Source organism: Misgurnus anguillicaudatus, chromosome 14 (assembly GCF_027580225.2).
Source record: "Misgurnus anguillicaudatus chromosome 14, ASM2758022v2, whole genome shotgun sequence".
In the NCBI taxonomy this organism is placed as follows: Eukaryota; Metazoa; Chordata; class Actinopteri; order Cypriniformes; family Cobitidae; genus Misgurnus; species Misgurnus anguillicaudatus.
In genome coordinates this window covers 6,763,652-6,783,022 of record NC_073350.2, presented here as the reverse complement: position 1 = coordinate 6,783,022, position 19,371 = coordinate 6,763,652, and the positions used below count along the sequence as shown (strand labels likewise).

General features: G+C 36.4%; 1 protein-coding gene across 2 annotated transcripts; it reads right to left on the bottom strand.

Annotated features, from left to right (window-relative positions):
- Window positions 1–1,911: 1,911 nt before the first annotated feature.
- dnajc14 (DnaJ (Hsp40) homolog, subfamily C, member 14) lies at window positions 1,912–17,969 on the bottom strand. 2 transcript variants are annotated; one of them, XM_055184214.2, is made up of 8 exons: window positions 17,846–17,969; window positions 13,932–15,248; window positions 9,761–9,859; window positions 9,569–9,675; window positions 7,244–7,363; window positions 6,993–7,153; window positions 6,793–6,907; window positions 1,912–3,913 (listed from the first exon to the last, which is right to left on the bottom strand). In XM_055184214.2, exons 2-8 carry the CDS (start codon window positions 15,048–15,050, stop codon window positions 3,607–3,609), a joined length of 2,028 nt encoding a protein of 675 aa, XP_055040189.2. In that variant the 5' UTR covers window positions 15,051–15,248; window positions 17,846–17,969; the 3' UTR covers window positions 1,912–3,606. The 2 variants fall into 2 exon arrangements, with proteins under 2 accessions (XP_055040189.2, XP_055040188.2); XM_055184213.2 differs by having other exon boundaries at window positions 17,669–17,876.
- Window positions 17,970–19,371: the final 1,402 nt, after the last annotated feature.

Genomic DNA, 19,371 nt, shown 5'->3' with positions numbered 1-19,371 from the left:
TATTCAACTCGAATTTATTCCTGAATTGCTTTTTTGCATTCAAAGCAGCTTTACAGTAAGTAGTGCAGTGTTATACATATACAAGCTCAAATATAGTGGATGAAAAAAATAGGTTATATATCAATATTACAAAATACAAGTACAGCAGCTGTATCAAATGCAAAAAACAATCAGATTCATAGCACTCTAAGATTTTCCATATATCAGCAGTACTAACAGTTTGTCTGCAGGATTGTAATCTGAATAGTAATAATGCTATTAAATAAGTAATCTGTGAATGTTATAAAGATATGTAGGAGGGGTATCCCGGACAGGGTTTAGATCTGTAGATTTAAGTTAGGGAAAGCATTGACAGGACTGATATGCAAGGGGTTTTCAAACTGTGGGTCAGACAGTGGTATTAGGTGGGTCGCACAAAGTCGCTTGGCTGTAGAGCTGTGAATGACATAATAAACAGTTTAGTGACAAGCAATGACATTAATTCTGATTTGATACAACATGTGGTATTTTAATATTGCTAAACTTTGATATTGGTAAACTTACATTTCATTAAAAAGATTTCAAGGAAAATAAAACTACTTATAGGAAAAAAAGAAAAATGTTTCCTTATGATTTTATTTAAAAATACATTGTTGATATATATTGGGATAGATTATAGTGGGTCGTGAAATGAAAAGTTTTTTTTTCTTCATAGTTGTTTTGTGTTTTCTCTTGACTCATCATTGTTATTGTCTTCAATTAGAAATAAAGATTGAGGAAATATTAAGTGTCACCATTTATGTTATACTGGGAATTCCTTAACCCTCAAACGCTCCTCGTTTTCGGTTTACACTTCTGGCCCTTGGGGTCTATATGACCCCAAAATTGAAAGCATAATTGTAAGAAAAATATACATTTTCAATAATACAAATAATATATACTTTTTTTGTTTACTTCTCATCTATACAATAAAGCTGTGTTTTGAGAGATTTGAAGTAGTTTTGTACCGGTTTACCACGAAAATCCTCAACTACACCGTTGGCTTGCCAGAAAAATATAAAATTTTAATGCAAATTTACATAAATTATGATCTAAATTTGATTTAAATTGTTTTTAGATATTGTTCTAGATGTTAGGTGTTGAATTCAGCCATCGGTTTAAAAAAAAAACATAAAAGAATTACAGTTTAGAATTAAAGAATTAAATCATTTCGACCAGCAGAGGCCCATAGAGACCCATTCATTTCACTGGATACGGACAACAGCTCAACATCAATACTTTAGTGAAACATTTTGTGAATTTATGTTTATATAAACATTAGAAAGGACATTAAAAATAAATATTATTTCAAATAGTAATTTTGTATAGTTTTTGATGTGTTTGTGTGAGCTTGTGTTTTTGCATTGCATTTGTGCACAAGAACCAGGGCCTTCATTTCTGTGTCAAAATTTTTAGATTCATGCTGGATTTATTGATATTTATTTTTTGATAAATGAAAAAAAATTGCATTTCCCATTCACTTTCAATTGAGGTCATATTGATGAATTTTTTTTAACATACCTTTAGAACAACCGAATAAAGCCCAGTTTTTTTGTGTATGTAAAGATAGATTATTTCGGAAAAGTCACAAAGTTTATATCTCTGAGATGAAGGGAACTTTTTTAAACTAATGAAATGTTGTTTGGGGTCATATATAGACCCCAAGGACCATTTGAGGGTTAAAATTCAAAATCCAGACAATAATGAAATCTATAGATCATATGTGTCATCTTTAATAAAGCAAAACAAGTGACTTAAACAAATAAATTCACGTTGGTACTAAACCGAGACTTTGATGAACCGATTGGCAGATTCATTTATTGATATTCTGAACTTGATTTGTTGGTAACCAATAGTTTGTAAAGCTCAAGAGATTTAAAGGATGGCACAAAGTTTGAAGAAATATTGTTATAAGCTTTAATATAGTACGGTTGGGGTGAGGCACTGATATATATAATACATATATATATATCTGTTTATGACAAAGTGTCCTGCACATTACAGACATTATAAATGATTGTCTAAATCTCCAGTGATCTGCAGCATTTCTCTCGTGTACATTAGATCACTCCAATATGATTTACAGGTGATAATAAACCATAACACTTCAATATCTCCTTTAAATTCAGTGACATTATTGAATTTTATCAATAAATCTCTTCTTTAGTCAATAGAATATATTGCATCGCTTGCAATTACAATCACATACATTACAACTGAAATACATGCAACAAAAACATGTTTGTTTATTAAACTGATAGAAAGCGATCCATCAGTTTAATCATTTGAAATATTGTTTGTGTTAAGAGGAGTAATACCAGCATAAACTAAACCGAATGACCTACAACAACAAAACAACACAGCCCAAACATGTATAATTGTGTAGTGGGTTATTGATTTTATGTGTGTTCTTCATTATTTTCAACTCATTTCATCATGTTGAATTTTACCTGAAAAAAAGCATTATGTAACGCTTTATGATCCTGTGTAATGATTTTATAAAGTCACAGGCTGCAAACATCATCAATAGAGAGCAAAAACACGCTGGGATTTATTTTGATTCTTGCCATTGCCATTTAAGACTGAACAAACGCTTTCCTCATGAACCTGAACACATATGAACCAGTAAGTTATCATCTTTTGAAAAAGAAAGCAATCGTTTTTAAAGTAAAATGAAATACAATTCTGCATCAAAGATAACACAAGTCATCAGGTTTTGATAATACCTGAGTGTTATAAAGTGAACTTTCTGTTAAAGGGATAGTTTCAAGTTGATCAATTAAAACGTATGCATCAAGCTTCTTCATTATACAATATGTCATAAAACTTCCAGTTGTGTTTCAACTGAACTCAAATGTTTTACATTACAACTTATAATCTAATTCACACTGAAGTTTTCCTCTTACAGTGACTCAATACATGAACCAAAAGATGAACTGAACTATTCAAGAGATTCAGACAAAGCATGAGCGGTGATTCTTTTATGTCCGGTTATCAATCTGTTTTCAGTTGACACGTAACACAATCATTTCACACAACCCAATTATTATAGATGATATGCCTGCTGCTGTCCACTTCAACAGATCAAACCACAGGCTTTCATAAGAACCTGCTGAATTTCTGGACTTCAGTAAGTGGTCGAATGATTCCTCAGGACGTCATGAGCTCTGTAAATCTCTGTCTTGCTCTCTGAACGGAAAGAGACATGATCCCTGAGGTCTGTGAGTGATTTCAAATATATCCTAACACGACAAAACATACTGCCATGTCCTAAATATTACCCAACCGATTCACTTTATCAAACTCAATGCAAACAAAACATAACATTCATTCGGGAAAGAATGCGATTTCAATTTTGTCAAAATAGAAAAGGAAAAATGACTTCAAACGGCAAGATCTTTGTCTTGCAACTCTTTTAAGAAAACCAACGCATTCACTTCAGTCTGTATCTTCATAAAGCCAACACTGGAATGTTATTTTTCTGAGGTCTAAAATTCGTCCCTTATTTATTTAATTTTTTTGCATGAATCAACATCATGGCAACAAGCAGCGCTCCATCTTAAGAGCTCGCACTGATTATTAAACTGCTCAGCGCTGGAACGGCTTCCGAACTTTCTTGCGCCGACGCGGAGGCTTTCCTCCTTCGGTCCAGTTATCGCTGGGGTCGCTCCGTTGGGTTCCTGAGCTAAAGAACCCGGTTTGCGGAGCAGATCCTGAAAACATTCCTGCAGTTCCAGCAGCAGCTCCAGGACCATGATTAGATGAAGGTCCTTCAGAGAAGAACCCTCCGTTAGCAGATACGTTATTAGGAACTCCGCCCTGGAAGAAGCGGTTAAAGAAATCCTGCAGATCTGCGGGTGAACCCCCACCTGGAGGACCATGATCTGGAGGAGGTCTAGAGGATACACAGAGAAAACTGTCACTAAGTGCACCAAACATGGTAAGCCGAGGACACATTTAACAATGACGAACTAACAACTGACTGAACACACTTGACCAACCACAGCTTTCATCAACCATAAACATACAAAATAAACAGCGCTCTCGCCTCTTATTTACTCTTAAGCATAAAACTGCAATTCACTTGTGCAGTGAATAATTGTCATCATTACACGAGACGTCGGCTCTGTTTATATGCACTGGTGAATCTGATGGTATGAGCTATACAGGTGTAGTTACAGGTGATCATCTTATCATATAATCTCCCCCAAAAATAAATATCAGTCAATATGGATATACAAAACTCTTGTCTTATGATCAGGTAAGGGGTTCATCTTTCACTGTTGTATTAATTCAATAAAAAACCTTGCGTGACAAATTGCTTATAGGTTCATTTAACCAAACAGATCAATGGCGTACTGCATAAAATATACTGCACCAGTTAAAAGAATTGTTTAATTCTTTCAGCTGCTTTATTTGGGTCTTCTTACACCTCTCAGACATTTTTGATTTGTGTTTATGAATACGGTAAGCTAATAATCCCTGCAAACCACAGTCTTAAAATTTCATACAGTTTTTTGGAATTTGTCATCCTAAACGTATATCACGCACAGAAACCTGATAAGCCTGCACTGCAAAAAATGATTTAAGAAATAAAGTTCTTAGTATTTTTGTCTTGTTTTCAGTAAAAATATTTTAAATTAAGATTTTTCTTGATGAGCAAAACAACCCAAAAAATAAGTCTAGTTTTTAGACCAAAAATATAAAATGTAAGTGATTTTGTGCATAAAACAAGCAAAAAAATCTGCCAATGGGGTAAGTAAATTTTTCTTGAATTTAGTGTTTAAGAAAAATGTTCCAATATTTTTTTGCTTACCCCACTGGCAGATTTTTTTGCTTGTTTATGCACAAAATCACTTAAATTTGATCTTTTTTTGTCTAAAAACTAGATTATTTTCTTGGGTCGTTTTGCTCATCAAGAACAAGCTTCTTAATTTAAGAATTTTTAGATATTTTTACTGAAAACAAGACAAAAATACTAAGAACATTTTTTCTTGAAAATCATTTTTTTTGCAGTGTGATGCGCATCAGTTATAGAAAAATTAGCATAACAATACAAATTGAGTCTTCATAATGTTAGCACTGTTCACTACGAATGTATGAAGCAGTGTCTGTCTTACACCCTTGTTTTTTTTTACTGCAAAAAATGACTATTACTTAGTATTTTTGCTTTGTTTTTAGTATAAATATCTAAAAATTCTTAAATCTTTCTTGGCAAAATGACCTCAGAAAATAAGTCAAGTTTTTAGACAAAAACATACATTTTAAGTGCATTTGTGCTTAAAACAAGCAAAAAAAAAAATCTGCCAATGGGGTAAGAAAAAAAGTTAACTTTTTCTTACACACTTAATTCAAGAAAAAAAGAAAAAGAAATAAATTCTTACCCCACTGGCAGATTTTTGCTTATTTTAAGCACAAATTCGCTTAAAGGGACACTTCACCGACCTGCATAAAGCTTTGTATCGTTAGAACCCCAGTCATGTTTTTGAATAGTCATGCATCATTCCCTCAGTTTCTCCTGAGACAGGAGAAATACTCATTTCAGTGAGGCACTTCCCTCTTTCAATGATGTAAAAATCGTCATTTCGCGTCACTGAAAGAAGGAACTGCTGTATCTTTGTTGAGGGTGAAAGACTACAGACACTTATTCCTCATTTTTCCAAGGTGGGGGCTATGGGTGGGAGCCACTCACGCTACAGACCTATTACAGATCAGTGGGTGGGACTTATGAAAATATACGAACACAGACGGAAAAAACCATCAGCCGCCATCTTTATGCTAAGCTTGTGACACCGTCACACAAGAAACGTGTTACCGCTCATTTTATACATTGTATTGTGGTTTTATGTATATTTGAGTTTTAAATAAGTTTTACATGTTTTCTTAGCCATGTTATTCCTTTTGCTATTTTATGTGTTTATGTCTTTTATTTTGTTGGGGCTGCCTTTCATGTGAGTAATCAATACCAGTATAAAAGGAAGCAGCAGAAGCACATTGTTAGCATATGCTAAAGCTACAAACTGTTTGGATTGTGGAGTTTCTAATTGTGGACTTACCCTTTCAAGAAGAACCCTTTGTTATACTAACGTGGCATTTATGTACACAATAGCATAACTGATCGGATTTCAAATTAATGGGAGTGGCTTGCAGAGTTGTGCATTGTGGGAGTTGTAGTTTTCCATACAGATGTGCCCTAAAGTCATGTTCTGTCTTTTCTCGGTCAAATAGGCACAAAATTCTAAATTTATGTTACATCTCGACTACAAATATGACACACTTTCAATAAAGAATGATGTTTCTACCGATAAAATGGCCCTTTAAATAGTATATATTTTTGTATAAAAACTAGACTTAATTTCTTAGGTCATTTTGCTCATGAATTTTTGATATATTTGTACTGTAAACAAGACAAAAATACTAAGTAAGAAAGTCATTTTTTGCAGTGTTGAAATCTTGTACCCATCACTCGGTTTTCCAAGCTGCTCTGCGATCATCTGCTACTATCTGTCTTTATATTCCATCTCTTTTTATTCTGCACTTTGTTCGTCATACAGTGCATGTGTTGTGAGATGAGGTAAATCAACTTGTCAGATGCTAATCTGGCGTTCGCTTGTATGGTACATTGTCAACCCAACTGTCTTAATGCTTGCTACGGATGCAAAACAAAGAAAACTAAATCTGATGACGGATGAAAGTTTCAGAGACAGTGTGTGAACATGAATGCAAGGTCGTATTTATTTTTCAACGTGACAATTTCCGACTAAGGAAGTTTACCTTTGCCGGCTGGTGTTGCTGCTGCTGCTGGCGTTACCTTTAGAGCCAAATGAGATATGATAGGGAACGCGATGTGTATCAGGAGAGATGCCTATCCGCTGACAACCTGCCCATTCTGTGTGGACATACAGGCATGTATTTCAATATAAACATCAACAAACACAATACAAGTCCAGCAGCTTTATCGATAAGTGAAGTACCAGTGATATCAAAGACTTTGCCATCCATATAGGCAAAGTATGTGATGCGCAGTCCCAGCATACTAGATTCAGCCCACAGATCGCCCTCCTCTGCACTGTGCCACTTATTACATTCAGCACAGAACCGAGCTTCGCTGGGTTGGCGGTCCATCTCGAAGCGCCTGCAGATGAAACAACCGCTCAGATCATTGTACACACATAACACAGGTCTGAGATCGTAGGAGCAGATTTACGATGACAACGATACGCACTTGTGTTTGCCCTCACATTTAGTGCACATCATGGTGTTCATGGCTTCTTTCAGGTCATCCTGGAGTTTGGTCAAGAATTCATTCATGGATTTTGAAAGCTCTGTAGTTGCCATCCGCTTCCTATAGAGAGAAAACATTCAAAGGGGTCAAAATGACACAAACATGCACAGGCCATTTTAATATACACATTATAAGGCTTCTTGGTCAAAGTCATTTTTACTGTGTGACAAAAACAACTGTAATCTTGACCGTTTCAAGATGCCAGATGCATTAATGTGTCTAAAGCAGTCAAACGTTGCATCTACATATATTGTATATCTATAAAAATATGATTTTACCTCCAAATCAAAAACGAAATGTGACGGGTTGAAGAGGGTTTGAAATAACCCAGGAATAATCTTTATTACAGGGTGTCTACAGATATAAACAAGACTTAAAGGTGCAGTGTGTAATTTTTAGAAGGATCTCTTGACAAAAAAACAAAATAATATACAAAACTACATTATCAGTGGTGTATAAAGACATTTCATAATGAACCGTTATGTTTTTATTACTTTAGAATTAGACGTTTTTATCTACATAGACAGAGGGTCCCCTTACATGGAAGTCGCCATTTTGGGCCGCCATGTTTCTACAGAAGGCAATGCGTAAGTTGAAAAAACGCGTTAACCAATCAGGAGCTTGCTCTAGTAGTGACGTGATTACAAAAAGCGAGCGTCTCAGCAGAGTCGCAGAAGCCCCTCCCATGACGCGAATTTCCACGTGAATGTCTCGATGACTAGAATTTCATGCACGAATGAAGCGAGTACCCTCAAAATGTTCACGCGGCGACCTAGACGCGGTACACACGAATTTGACCCCTCAAACGCGACTGGTGTGAACCCACGGTAAAACAAGTAAAGAAACGTCCAAAGGCCAAACCTTCAGATTGCAAACCTTCGGATCTTTAAATAAAAAAATGTTTGTGTTACAATAATGAGAATTTTAGGAGAAATTTACAGGCATAAAATATGGTTGTAAAAACTGACTTCTTTAACCTCTCGACGCGCACTAGCTCGATGGCGGAAATACTTCAGTTTTTTTAACGCTGCTAACAATATCTATATAGCCTACTGTCTACAAACACGAATAATATTAACATTACTATACATCGTTTAAAAGGTCTACGGGTTTAGCATCAGTGTATGGTTTCTGTTTTGAGATACAGATGCTCTAGCATCATAAATATAGTATTTTGTTACAGAAGTCCAGATGACAACATGTAAAATATAAACGGGACTCCTTACCTTTGTGTTGGTACAACGATCGCTAATCGAATCCAGTCTGTTTCAGATGTATGAATAACCCAGAAAAACTCTCCAATAAAATACATCCAATGACCATTTTTGTCCACAAATGAGTATAATCCGTGAAATATAGATATATTGTCCATTGTTTACATTAGATTTCGCATGAACGTCTTGTAATAGAATATAATATACAATCTGAGGACTATTTATGTCTTACATTGTATATGAGATTACACTCGCGTTCAAACTTTGTTTTAAAAAGTTGGCGGGAGTATAATACATAATATCCAAACAGCGCTGTCAAATATCGTGACGTCATCTGACTCGCTCGTTCCTCCAATGACTTCATGGAAAATATTGATGGACAGAACATGTAGCCAATTAGATAACGAATCCAACGATCTTTGTGTGACGTTTTATTTCCTGGTGTGGAAACGGCATTTTATATGCTAACATAAGGATAAATAATAATAAGAACGAATGTGTATGCATGTAAACAAAAGACTTTTATTTTGGGGCTGACTGGCACTTAGAACAGGCACTAGTCTTAAAAAAACTCTCGCAAGAACCTCATCTTTGGGCCTACTGACTTCAAACGTGAAATATAACTTCTTCAGACTTGTGGCTTTGGCATCATTGCATTTCTAGGTTTCACACACATATTTATCATTAAGATTTTTTGTATTAAAAAAGTACAAAAATTAATTTAAAAAATTTTTTAAAAATTATTACAATGTACTTCAGCCTCTCTAACTTCTTTAATTTTTATCTAAAAATAATTTTGAAACCTGGAAAATGAAGCTTAAAGTGTCTTCTGTCTAATCATATTAGTTATGCTTTTACTCTAAATGGTTTAGTAAAAACAACTCTTTTAGTGAAAGTAGGTCTTTTCATGGTTTGGGCCAGAGTGGGGGTGCTTTTCAAGAGGTTACAAACCTTTTGTCATTTGTGTGTAAAAAAGATGTCGGTTCACTCTCTTGCAACCTTGTTACATGAATTGAATCTTGTTAACATTTTATTTGGTAAATGTACTCACAGTTCATACTCTCTGCGTGTTTCTGGATTACTGACAATGTCCCAAGCTGCTCTTAACACCTTGAAAGCCTCGCCAGCACCCGGGTGCTTGTTTTTGTCTGGATGAATCTACAGGTACAACATACGTCACACATTTCACACATATGAAAACTGGTATATCAAATGTCAGGGCAGAGATTTCATGTCACGTCACCTGTACAGCCAGCTGTCTATAAGCTCTCTTAAGCTCAGATTCAGTGGCGTGAATGTCCACACCCAGAACATTAAACGGGTCCAACTCCTCTTCAGGGATCTGCATCACAGAGCAACATCAACACAAGTCTGATTTACTACTATGGATAAAATGGCAAATCATTATGCAGCACATTGTTATTTAAAGGTAGCCAGAAATCTTTTATATTTCGTCCAAAGAAGGAAGGTAACCCGTCTAGAAACAACTCATTTCTAACCATACAAACCCTATTGGCTATTGTTTGATATGGTACTGCTTTCATCCAAAACAGTGCATTTAAGATATTAAATATAAGCAATGTTTGTGTTCTTTGCACTGCTACCTTGCACTACCAGGTAAGCTACAGGAAGTCACACAATGCTTTCGTCTACAGGGGTTTTCCTAGGTCTTCGGTGGTGGCTGACAAGCATGTTCATACACACACACTAGACATGCGCTGATGTTTGGTAATGTGGTATATCAGTGTAGTGATAATGCACAGTAGTGTTATTGCAGGCACTTCAAATTACTGTAGGGGTGTAACAATAATTCATGATACAAACTAATAATACCTGTGCAATAGGGGTGACCCCGAATAGTCGAAGATTCGATGCATCGATAGGAGAAGCCTGATTCGACTACCAATCTCACAGTCGAATCGTCGTAGATGTGTTATGAAATGAGGATCCTTTAATTTTGGCCGTATATGGGTGCACACATTATCTGATTTCACCTAACAGCTTTCTCCCAATATATTAATATACAGCATATTATTATAATTCTGCAAATAATATGTGAAGTATCAGCTTTCAATAAATATTTTTAAAATGCGTTAATAAATCCAGCAACCCCTGTGACGGGGCTACACGTCCATAAGAGGTTCCTATGTTAATAAACCATTGCCTCTTTGTTTCTACATTTAAAAGAAAAAGCTGGCAATTCTGGCTATACTTTCATTCTTTTAATAATTTCTTTATTTTATTTTATTTTATTTATAAATCACTCTGGGTTATCTGATGTATCTATTTGGCTTGTGTTTTGTTTTCGTGCACTTGAGGCATTTTGCACATTTGTTCTGCACTTTGTTACTTCTGACCTTAATTTATTAAAAAAATGTATTTATTATAAACGTAAATTCTGATCTAATTTAAGTCTGTACATTTTGGATTGCTTTTCGTTGTATCGATGTTGCGCTATTGCGTGCTGGCCATGCTTGCGCATGCAATTTAGCCGAACGTGCTAGGTGCTCTTCGTCTCATATTTAGAAGTTCATCAAACTAAACATTAAAAAACGGATGTTTTCGACGGGTATACGTTTTTAAAATGTATTTAAAACATAGTGGTTAAACTACAAAACAGGTAAGCCGTTTCTTTAAATTTCGGTGATGAAACGGAAAATATCTGCACCGAACCTATATTTATGCCTGACACGACTGTCTTTCTTGTGATTTAATATTATGGTCGTCGGTGTTCACTTTCAAATGATAGAAAAGAGATTCCTGAAATAAATAATATAAGAATCATCAGGTGTTTCTGTATCTAAAGTGAATACAGAGATGATCAAAGTGAAAGCAAGCAGGTATTTCTGTGCTAAATAATAACGCATAGTGTCTATAAAATCATTATTTGTCGTTTTTTTTTTTGGTCATGACTGCTTTGACGCGCTTAATCTCCAAATTAAATAAAAACACTGAATTCGCCGAGGTTTCCAAGGCAGGATCACCTTTGTTATATTTTTAGGTTTAGTTATCAAAATGTTTTTTTGTGTGTGATGTTCTGTAGATCGTGGCTTTAAAATATTATGAGGAATAATTAAACAAATGTTGCCTTACATTTTACCTTAATAATATATAAATGCATCGTCAGTTTTGTCTTTGTTCATCACTTGATAGACAGTTTTGGTCACTTTATCAGAAAGTTGTTTATGTGTGCTGCTTGTGAAAGAAAATAAAAGTTTTCAATTTACCTGGTCTGACCTCCTCTCAACCCATGCACACACACATAGATGATTCGACTATCGGTCGACTATGAAAAGATTCGACAATTCTGATTCGTAAATCCTTAGTCGAGGACAGCCCTACTGTCCAATATCGATTTTAAATTGCAAAGGTGATATTATGCACAGCTATTTCACGTACTACGACTCTTTGACCAGTAGGAAGTCCTAAAATCACTGAGTTTGAGTCGTTTATAACATTCATTTGTAAAAGCAACACTTTTCAAATATAATCATTATAAATATTCTTTATTATCATGAAAATACTTGAAAAGGTTTGAAAAACAGCAATATAAATATGCTTATAGAAAATTCCTTGAGACGCGTGTGTAAATGGTTCTTTTTCTGTGGTCCATATTAAGGCTGTTTCAAAATTCCAAGAAAGCAAAGATCAGACTTGCATTCTCGTGGAGATTGGTCTTGCCAGGCGACCTTGGAAGAACGAACTCAGAAGGTCGCGAGAACACAAAACGCACTTGTGAGAATTGAGTTGTGTGCGATCTTCCTGTCGGTCACCTGACCTCCGCCATCATTTTGCCGCAATGACTTCTGGGATGTAAAGCGAATTCAGGTTAATGATGACGTAGAACCAGGACACAAGGACGCAAGACCGCTGAAGAACGCATCTTGAGAATCAGCCTAAGTTTCTGCATAAGAGCGCCCTCTGGCTTTTGGATGTAGCTGCATTTCACCGTAATTCATTGAGAAGCATCGCAAACAAAATCAAACATTGTACTGCTACACCCCTAAATTACCGTGAAGATAATGTGCGTTATCTTTTCTTTTGACCGGATAAAATTGACACTGCCTGTGTATGCTGCGTAAATGTCACATGTAGGGGTCTTCACAGGTCCACTTAGATCCGAAAACCAGAGATCCGACCCGAGAGCCAAGTGGGTCGTGTCTTAAAGTTTGATGTGTTTCTCGGGCACGGGTCGAGTATAATAATCGCGGCATCAAACTCTGGTAATTTAAAATTAATTTGTTTTTGCCTAACCCTAACTGAAGACCTGAACTATCTTGCGTGTGTGCATTAGGGGTGTCACTGTTCAAATCAAACTATATTAGAGATGCGTGGTTGAATCAAAGGCGGTGCACAATGGTGCACGTGCGTGCCAAACCGTGGGAGGATAACGGGACGATTAGATTCTTTACAGAGAACCGTTACACCCCTAGTGTGCATCGAGTCCTTTTTCAACCCCCTCTGTGTACCAAGAGTAAAAGGTTAATTTTTGTTGAGACAGACCTGTCAATCCATTTTTTTAATTTTAGCGGTTACCTTGGTGTCATCGTCAGATAACAAATAAAAATAAATGAAGAAGCGGGCCAAATTGGTTTCGAGGCCACTGGGTTGCTTTCTGTCTGACTGGTGCGTGTGGGGCTGCAGACTGCACAAGCATCAGTGCCGTTTACCTTTGGGTCTAGTAGGGTTAAAAAATTTGCCACTGGGTTGGGTCGGACCCGGGGTCTAATTTTCTCAGATTTGTCTAGGGTCGGGGTCTATCTTTAAAAATAATATTTACGCACCCCGTGTTCAGGTAAATAGTGATTCGGGTCATTTCAGGTGGGGTAAATTTCTTTGGTGTCTAGTCACACGCACACTAATTTGGAGAGGAGGAGCGCTGCCGACGATATATCCCCTTTCTAAAAAGAGTAAAGTGGTATGAATGCCACATAGAAAAGAACATAGATTATCTATCCATTTGCATTTCTCGTAGTTAAAAAGTGTTAACTAGAGGTCCGCTAGCTATGCTAAAGTTTGCATCTTGTAATTTAACAACTAATATACAGTAATGGCAGAGTAATTATGTTTAAACCCTCTTTCTAAACTTCTCTTCTGAGATGCTCTGAGTGACTGATTTGTTATACACAGTTCAGTGTTAGACTGTTGCGATATTTATAACCGTTCATTAAAATGGATCTGTCTAAAGGAGTCATTAGTTTGTAAATTAGACATTAGCGAACGCGGAAACTAATGAGAAAAGAGACAGTGGTTAGTTTAGAGACACGGCGAGGGTCTCTCTGCTCGTTCATCATTACTCAATCACATAGAATTATCAAAAAAAGCTTTGGCGGGACAAAAATTTGTTTTGAATACCACCAAAAATATTCAATGCAGGAAGACCCCTGTCTCTACATGAAAAATTTATATAATACCTTGGCCAGTGCCAGGAGTCTCTGCAGCTCTTCTCCAGGCTGACATCTTTCCGCTCCTCTGCTGGAAGACTCTGGATTTGAGTTTTCATTCATGATGCCTCGATTAAAGAACCACCTGTGAATTCTCATGCTCACATCAGACAATTTTCTCCAAACTCTGCTGTTCTGTATGGAAAGCCACCATTTCTTGCCTCGCTCTCCTGTCAGCCTCGCCAAGACACAACTCATAATTTGAGAGGCGCAAGACAGTGCAACACGGAGAATCCTTACATTGGAGACGAGCGAGTGTCGAACCTGACCTGTAGTCCTGCCAATGCGCTTTATTAAAGCTGCACCCGAACACCAGCTCCGGTCCCAGATATGCCTCAAATCGTGCATTGTGCCGGGAATATCTGTGAACTTCCAGAGCAAGTGTGCTCCAAACTCGTACAGTGCAATTCCTGCCGATTCCACAGCAATCCCGCAGCGGTGGGTTAAAGAGATGATGAGTTCTACAAACATACGGATGCAGGAAACGCACCACGGGCTGATGGATTCTGCCACAAAATCTCGACACGTCATTACGAGCTGAAGTCCGTTTCTCTGTCGCGTTCGCCCGTGATTGTGTACGTAGTGGTTTCGTCGTCTCACCTGCTTGTGTCTGCTGGGCCCAGAGGAAGAGAGGTAAGATTTGTGAGACACAGAGGATGAAGAAGTCCATAATGGGGTCTGATCACATAAGCCCGGCCCTGATCCACTTTTTTTGGACCTTCCTTTCTTCCCGGTTCCAGCGTTGCGAGATTTAGACTCTCCGTTGATTGTTAGCTCCCTCTCAAATTCATTTTCACGAGCGTTATTTTCAGAATTCTCATGTTCCTCCTGATCATCATTAAGATCTTCAGTTCTGGAGTTGTTTTCGGTTAGTTCTTCATTCTCCTCTGCTTCCATTTCACCAACGTACTCATCAGTGTATTCATGACCTTCAACCGCCTCATTTTCCCACGTTGGCCCAGAGGAAATCGTCTCATGACTGTCATTTCCTTCTGATGAACTAAGCAGGGAAACACCGGGCTGCTCAAAGTGGGTGGTATTCACTACCGTATCCCAATGTACAGCCATATCATCTTCCATCTCGGTCATGCGAAAGCGTTTAATCCCTCACGATGAGAAGATCCATTGTGAGCTTCAGGAGAGCAGCAGACTCAAATATGCGTGCTTCACATTTAACATGGACAACTGTCTCTTACTTACAAAAGAAACAAAATAAATGTGGGTTCCTTCGTGTATCCAGGTGTTGCAGACATTTACGAACCATCAGACCATCCAGAATCCCTAAAACTGAAAAAGAAACAAAACAGTCAACAAACTGAAGTAGTAAATTAACAAGTAATCCTGGATGACTCAATAGGTCAGTTTCCCGGTGAAGCAGTCGATCCGGTTCCCCTCGGAATGTCTGTCCCCCATAACACAATCTTATACTACTTCTCGGTTTCTGTACACCCAGCTATTATTTTAATTGTTGTGAGCTATATAAGTTTGTACAAACGCTGTGCATATGCTAATAAAAAACAACCCACTGGTTCTAAGATCCCTGCGCATGCGTTGTCAGCAAAAATGCTTTGTCGACTCGAAGGGGAACAGAAATTCCAGAAGGGAAAGAAATCAGACAGGGTTTAAATGAATCCAGTATTAGTAATATTAGGATGTATGTTAAGATGTCAGGGCAAGATGTTTTTACATTCAGAAAGTCCAAACATGCATTTTAGTCCGGGAAATCGCACCCATGTGTTTAAGTATAAACTCAAATAAAGTATACATCTAAGACCTTGTTCACACTGTCAAATACAAATATGATTTTGGTGCATATGCCATTTGACAAACTCGCTATACATATTGTGTATCACAACTGTTCAGATCCGATCTGTGCATCATGTAGCCGTTTTTTTTACTATCTGCACCGTTTCTACGGCAATGACGTTGCGCTAGAACGACAATCTGCTTTGACGTCTGACGCGTTTACATTTTACGTGACGAGACAGCATGACGTAACCGAAAACCTACACAAATAAGATCAAATTTAGACTAAAAGGATTTCCAGAAATGCAATTTGAAAAGTATTTCAAACCACCTCTGGATGTAGTCTGAAATGGATTAGAAAAAAAAAGATTTTATGTAGGGCTGCACAATAAATCACGTGATTGTCAAGCGCATCTTGTCAGTAATGCCGGTGACTTGATTAGTAATTAATCGCCTGCTTTCAGGTGGAGCGGGATTTACTACAGAGACGTAGTTCACTGACAATCGAGGCAATTTCGCATTAATTATTGCGGACGTATCGCCTGCGACATGTATGCGATATGGCCCAGCTTGTAACTGAACTACGACTTTGTGTAGTAAATGCTGCTCTATCTGAAAACAGTTGAAGCCGATTTATTACTAATCAAGGAACCAGCACTACTGACAAGATGCGCATGATATCCCATGCGATTTATCGTGCAGCCCTAATTTTATGTGGTTTTTGGCTGGTTACACTTTCTAAATGGGATTTGCACCAAAATCGGATTTGGGCTGACAGTGTGAACAAGGTCTAATAAAACGTCATTGTATAGACGGTTTTATAGTAACAACAAACACGCGGCTGTAGTGGTCAACACTTAACTTCCGGTAAACTCCACTAGGAATAAATGTAATTTTTAACAACAAAGTACTTTAAACGTAGATTATTTATATAACAAGCAAAATAAACAACACATAGATTACCTAGGAAACCTAGAAAAACCTAGAATTTTTTTATTTTCGACAATTATTTGTTCAAAAGTTTAGTTTAGCAACTTGTCAGGCCATTAAAAAAACTGAAACCGGAAGTAAAGTTCGGACCAGACGTGTATTGCGTCACCGCACGTGCGTCGGATGAAACCGTCTTTACAAGACCAAAACCATCACAAACCTTGAGAGACACACACATTAATTAATTTTTACCTTAAATAACAATCATATCCATTTTGTTAATTCATTTTTTAAAAATTTATAATTCTTAAAGACAAACATATCATAAAATTATATATTTGATTCAGCTGAATTCACAATTCTTATCTTCAAGTCTTAAAACCTTTTTTTTATGATGTTTAATTCCCAAATTCACTGATAATACTGACGAAAGATCTTGTAATTAGAAACAACGGTTAATACAGATGATGATCTTTCACTCTCAATGCCTCGAAAATACTTCAGATACTTCTGTTAATAACACCTCATATGTGACCCTGCCTGTGAAACCCAGCTCAAGTCATGTTTTGTGATATACTGATTTCTACATAAATTCATCATATATAATGTAAAGAACTTCATGTGAAAATAACCTTGTGATCTTTAATATATTGACTGAGTAAGATCAGGTCAAAGATTGATATCAATGTGAGAATTATGGCTAAAATCAAACTTTGATCCTCAAAATCTGAGAAATGGATTTTGAGACTTGAGCCTGACAGAGTTACATATATGTCATACAATTATCAATAAACTAAACTTATGCAGAACTCTTTCCTGCACATCTGCATGAAACCTGCTAGCCTTCTACAAAACAAATGTGCCCTATTAAAAGCTTGTTTTATTATCAACATATATAACCCAGTCCAATAACAACACTTTCTAAATCTAGCTGAGCTACGGTAACATTTACGAAACTCTTTAGAAATAAATAAGTTGCTAAAAGTAAATAAAAGTATGAAGATAAACATGCTAACGTGACAAACACTTACTGTACACACGAACTGTTCAGCTGATTTAAATGACTCTCATTATGATTATTCATGTTTATTGGGTCTCTTAATAAACGCTGATGTTAGCAGGTGAGATTATTATTGCAATACACTAACAATAAAGAGAAAGTAAAACAATTTGAGTGTTTATGTTCGTCTATCTGCAGCTTCTCTCACCGTCCTTCTTCATTTCTGTTCACTTCCGAGAGGGCGGTGACGTCACATCCGTCACGTTAAAGATCCGCTCACTCCTTCATTCCTAAAAGTCCAGTGAATAAAAATGAGTGCTAGTTTGGAAACGCACATTAATATAATTCATTAGAGTACTTTTGCGGACATTTTCGTCATGTATATAAACTTTAAATATATGTGTCGTGTTATAGATTTTCTCGAGTTTATTTTCACACTGTTCAGTTGTCACAATGAATGTATTTGTTGATAAAAGAGAGAACAAAACACAATAAAACATGTTTAAACATAAAAAGAATAAACCCTAATGTATATCACATTTTATTTAATTACAAAAAAAAACAGAAAATAACTTTAAGCAAGAACAAACACATGAACACATTATGTAAATAATAATAAAAAAAAACAATCTGATCTTTGTGTTTGGACAGTAGCCGATAATCTCACCAAAATCTAAGTTTAGTTGTTTACCATAGATATTGAAGAAGAATTGTTTATTAAGATGCAAGATTTCTCTTTTACTTAAAAAAAGTATAAAATTAAGATATTTAATGAATAAAGTCAAAAGTGTTGCATGTGTTTTAAATAATCCCACCCCATACTAGTGGCAGAGCTACATAAGAGCCGGGGTGGCAATGGCCCACTCAGTCAAGACACAAACTATTTTTGTGGAAATGCCGAAGAAATCAAGCATAAATTATAATAATCAATTTAATAATAATCGCTCAAACACGCATAATTCAGAAATAAAAAATAGCATTCATCATTTGCATGTGTTTCTAAACGTTGCAAATGTTAACATTCAAGCGACTTTAAATAATTTGAGTGCAAGATGTTAAAATGAGCTGTTTTCTGTGCGCGCAGACGCACACACATACTCGCGGAAACGCGCGTTTTAAAAAGCACGCAAACACATAATCTCTCTGAGCTTGACAGGACACACACACGCAAAATTATCTCAAAATACTACAGTCTTGGGACGTAATCTCAAAAAACAATCAGTTATGTCTTAAAGTAAACGCAAACAGACAGTTCAGAAAGAAATCAAATGGATCCGTGCTTTTCGGTCTTAAAGTGGCAGTAGCCTATACCTCAAGAAATCTGCTTGTGTTTGCCTCATTATGTTTATCAAACAACAGAAGACAATGAAAATGAAAATCACATCTGTAGCTGTAAAAATATTAAATGTATTTAATTTAAAAAAGACATGTCATGACTTTTATGTTTAAGTGTTATATGGCTCCCTGGTGCTTATAGGAAATATAAAAAAGAACAACCCAGTAACTTAGTTTTGGTAAACCATTCTCAGCAAGCATTTAAAAAAATAAGTAATTGAGTTTTGGCTCCCCCTGTGATGTCAGAAGGGGATAATACTGCCCATTAATCTGCAATATGCAACCACAGCACTGCCATTTAGTGCAGAGATCATGCTCATTTGCATTTTAAAGGACACAACCAAAAACACACATTTTTTTGCTCACACCTACAAAGTGGCAATTTTAAAATGCTATAAT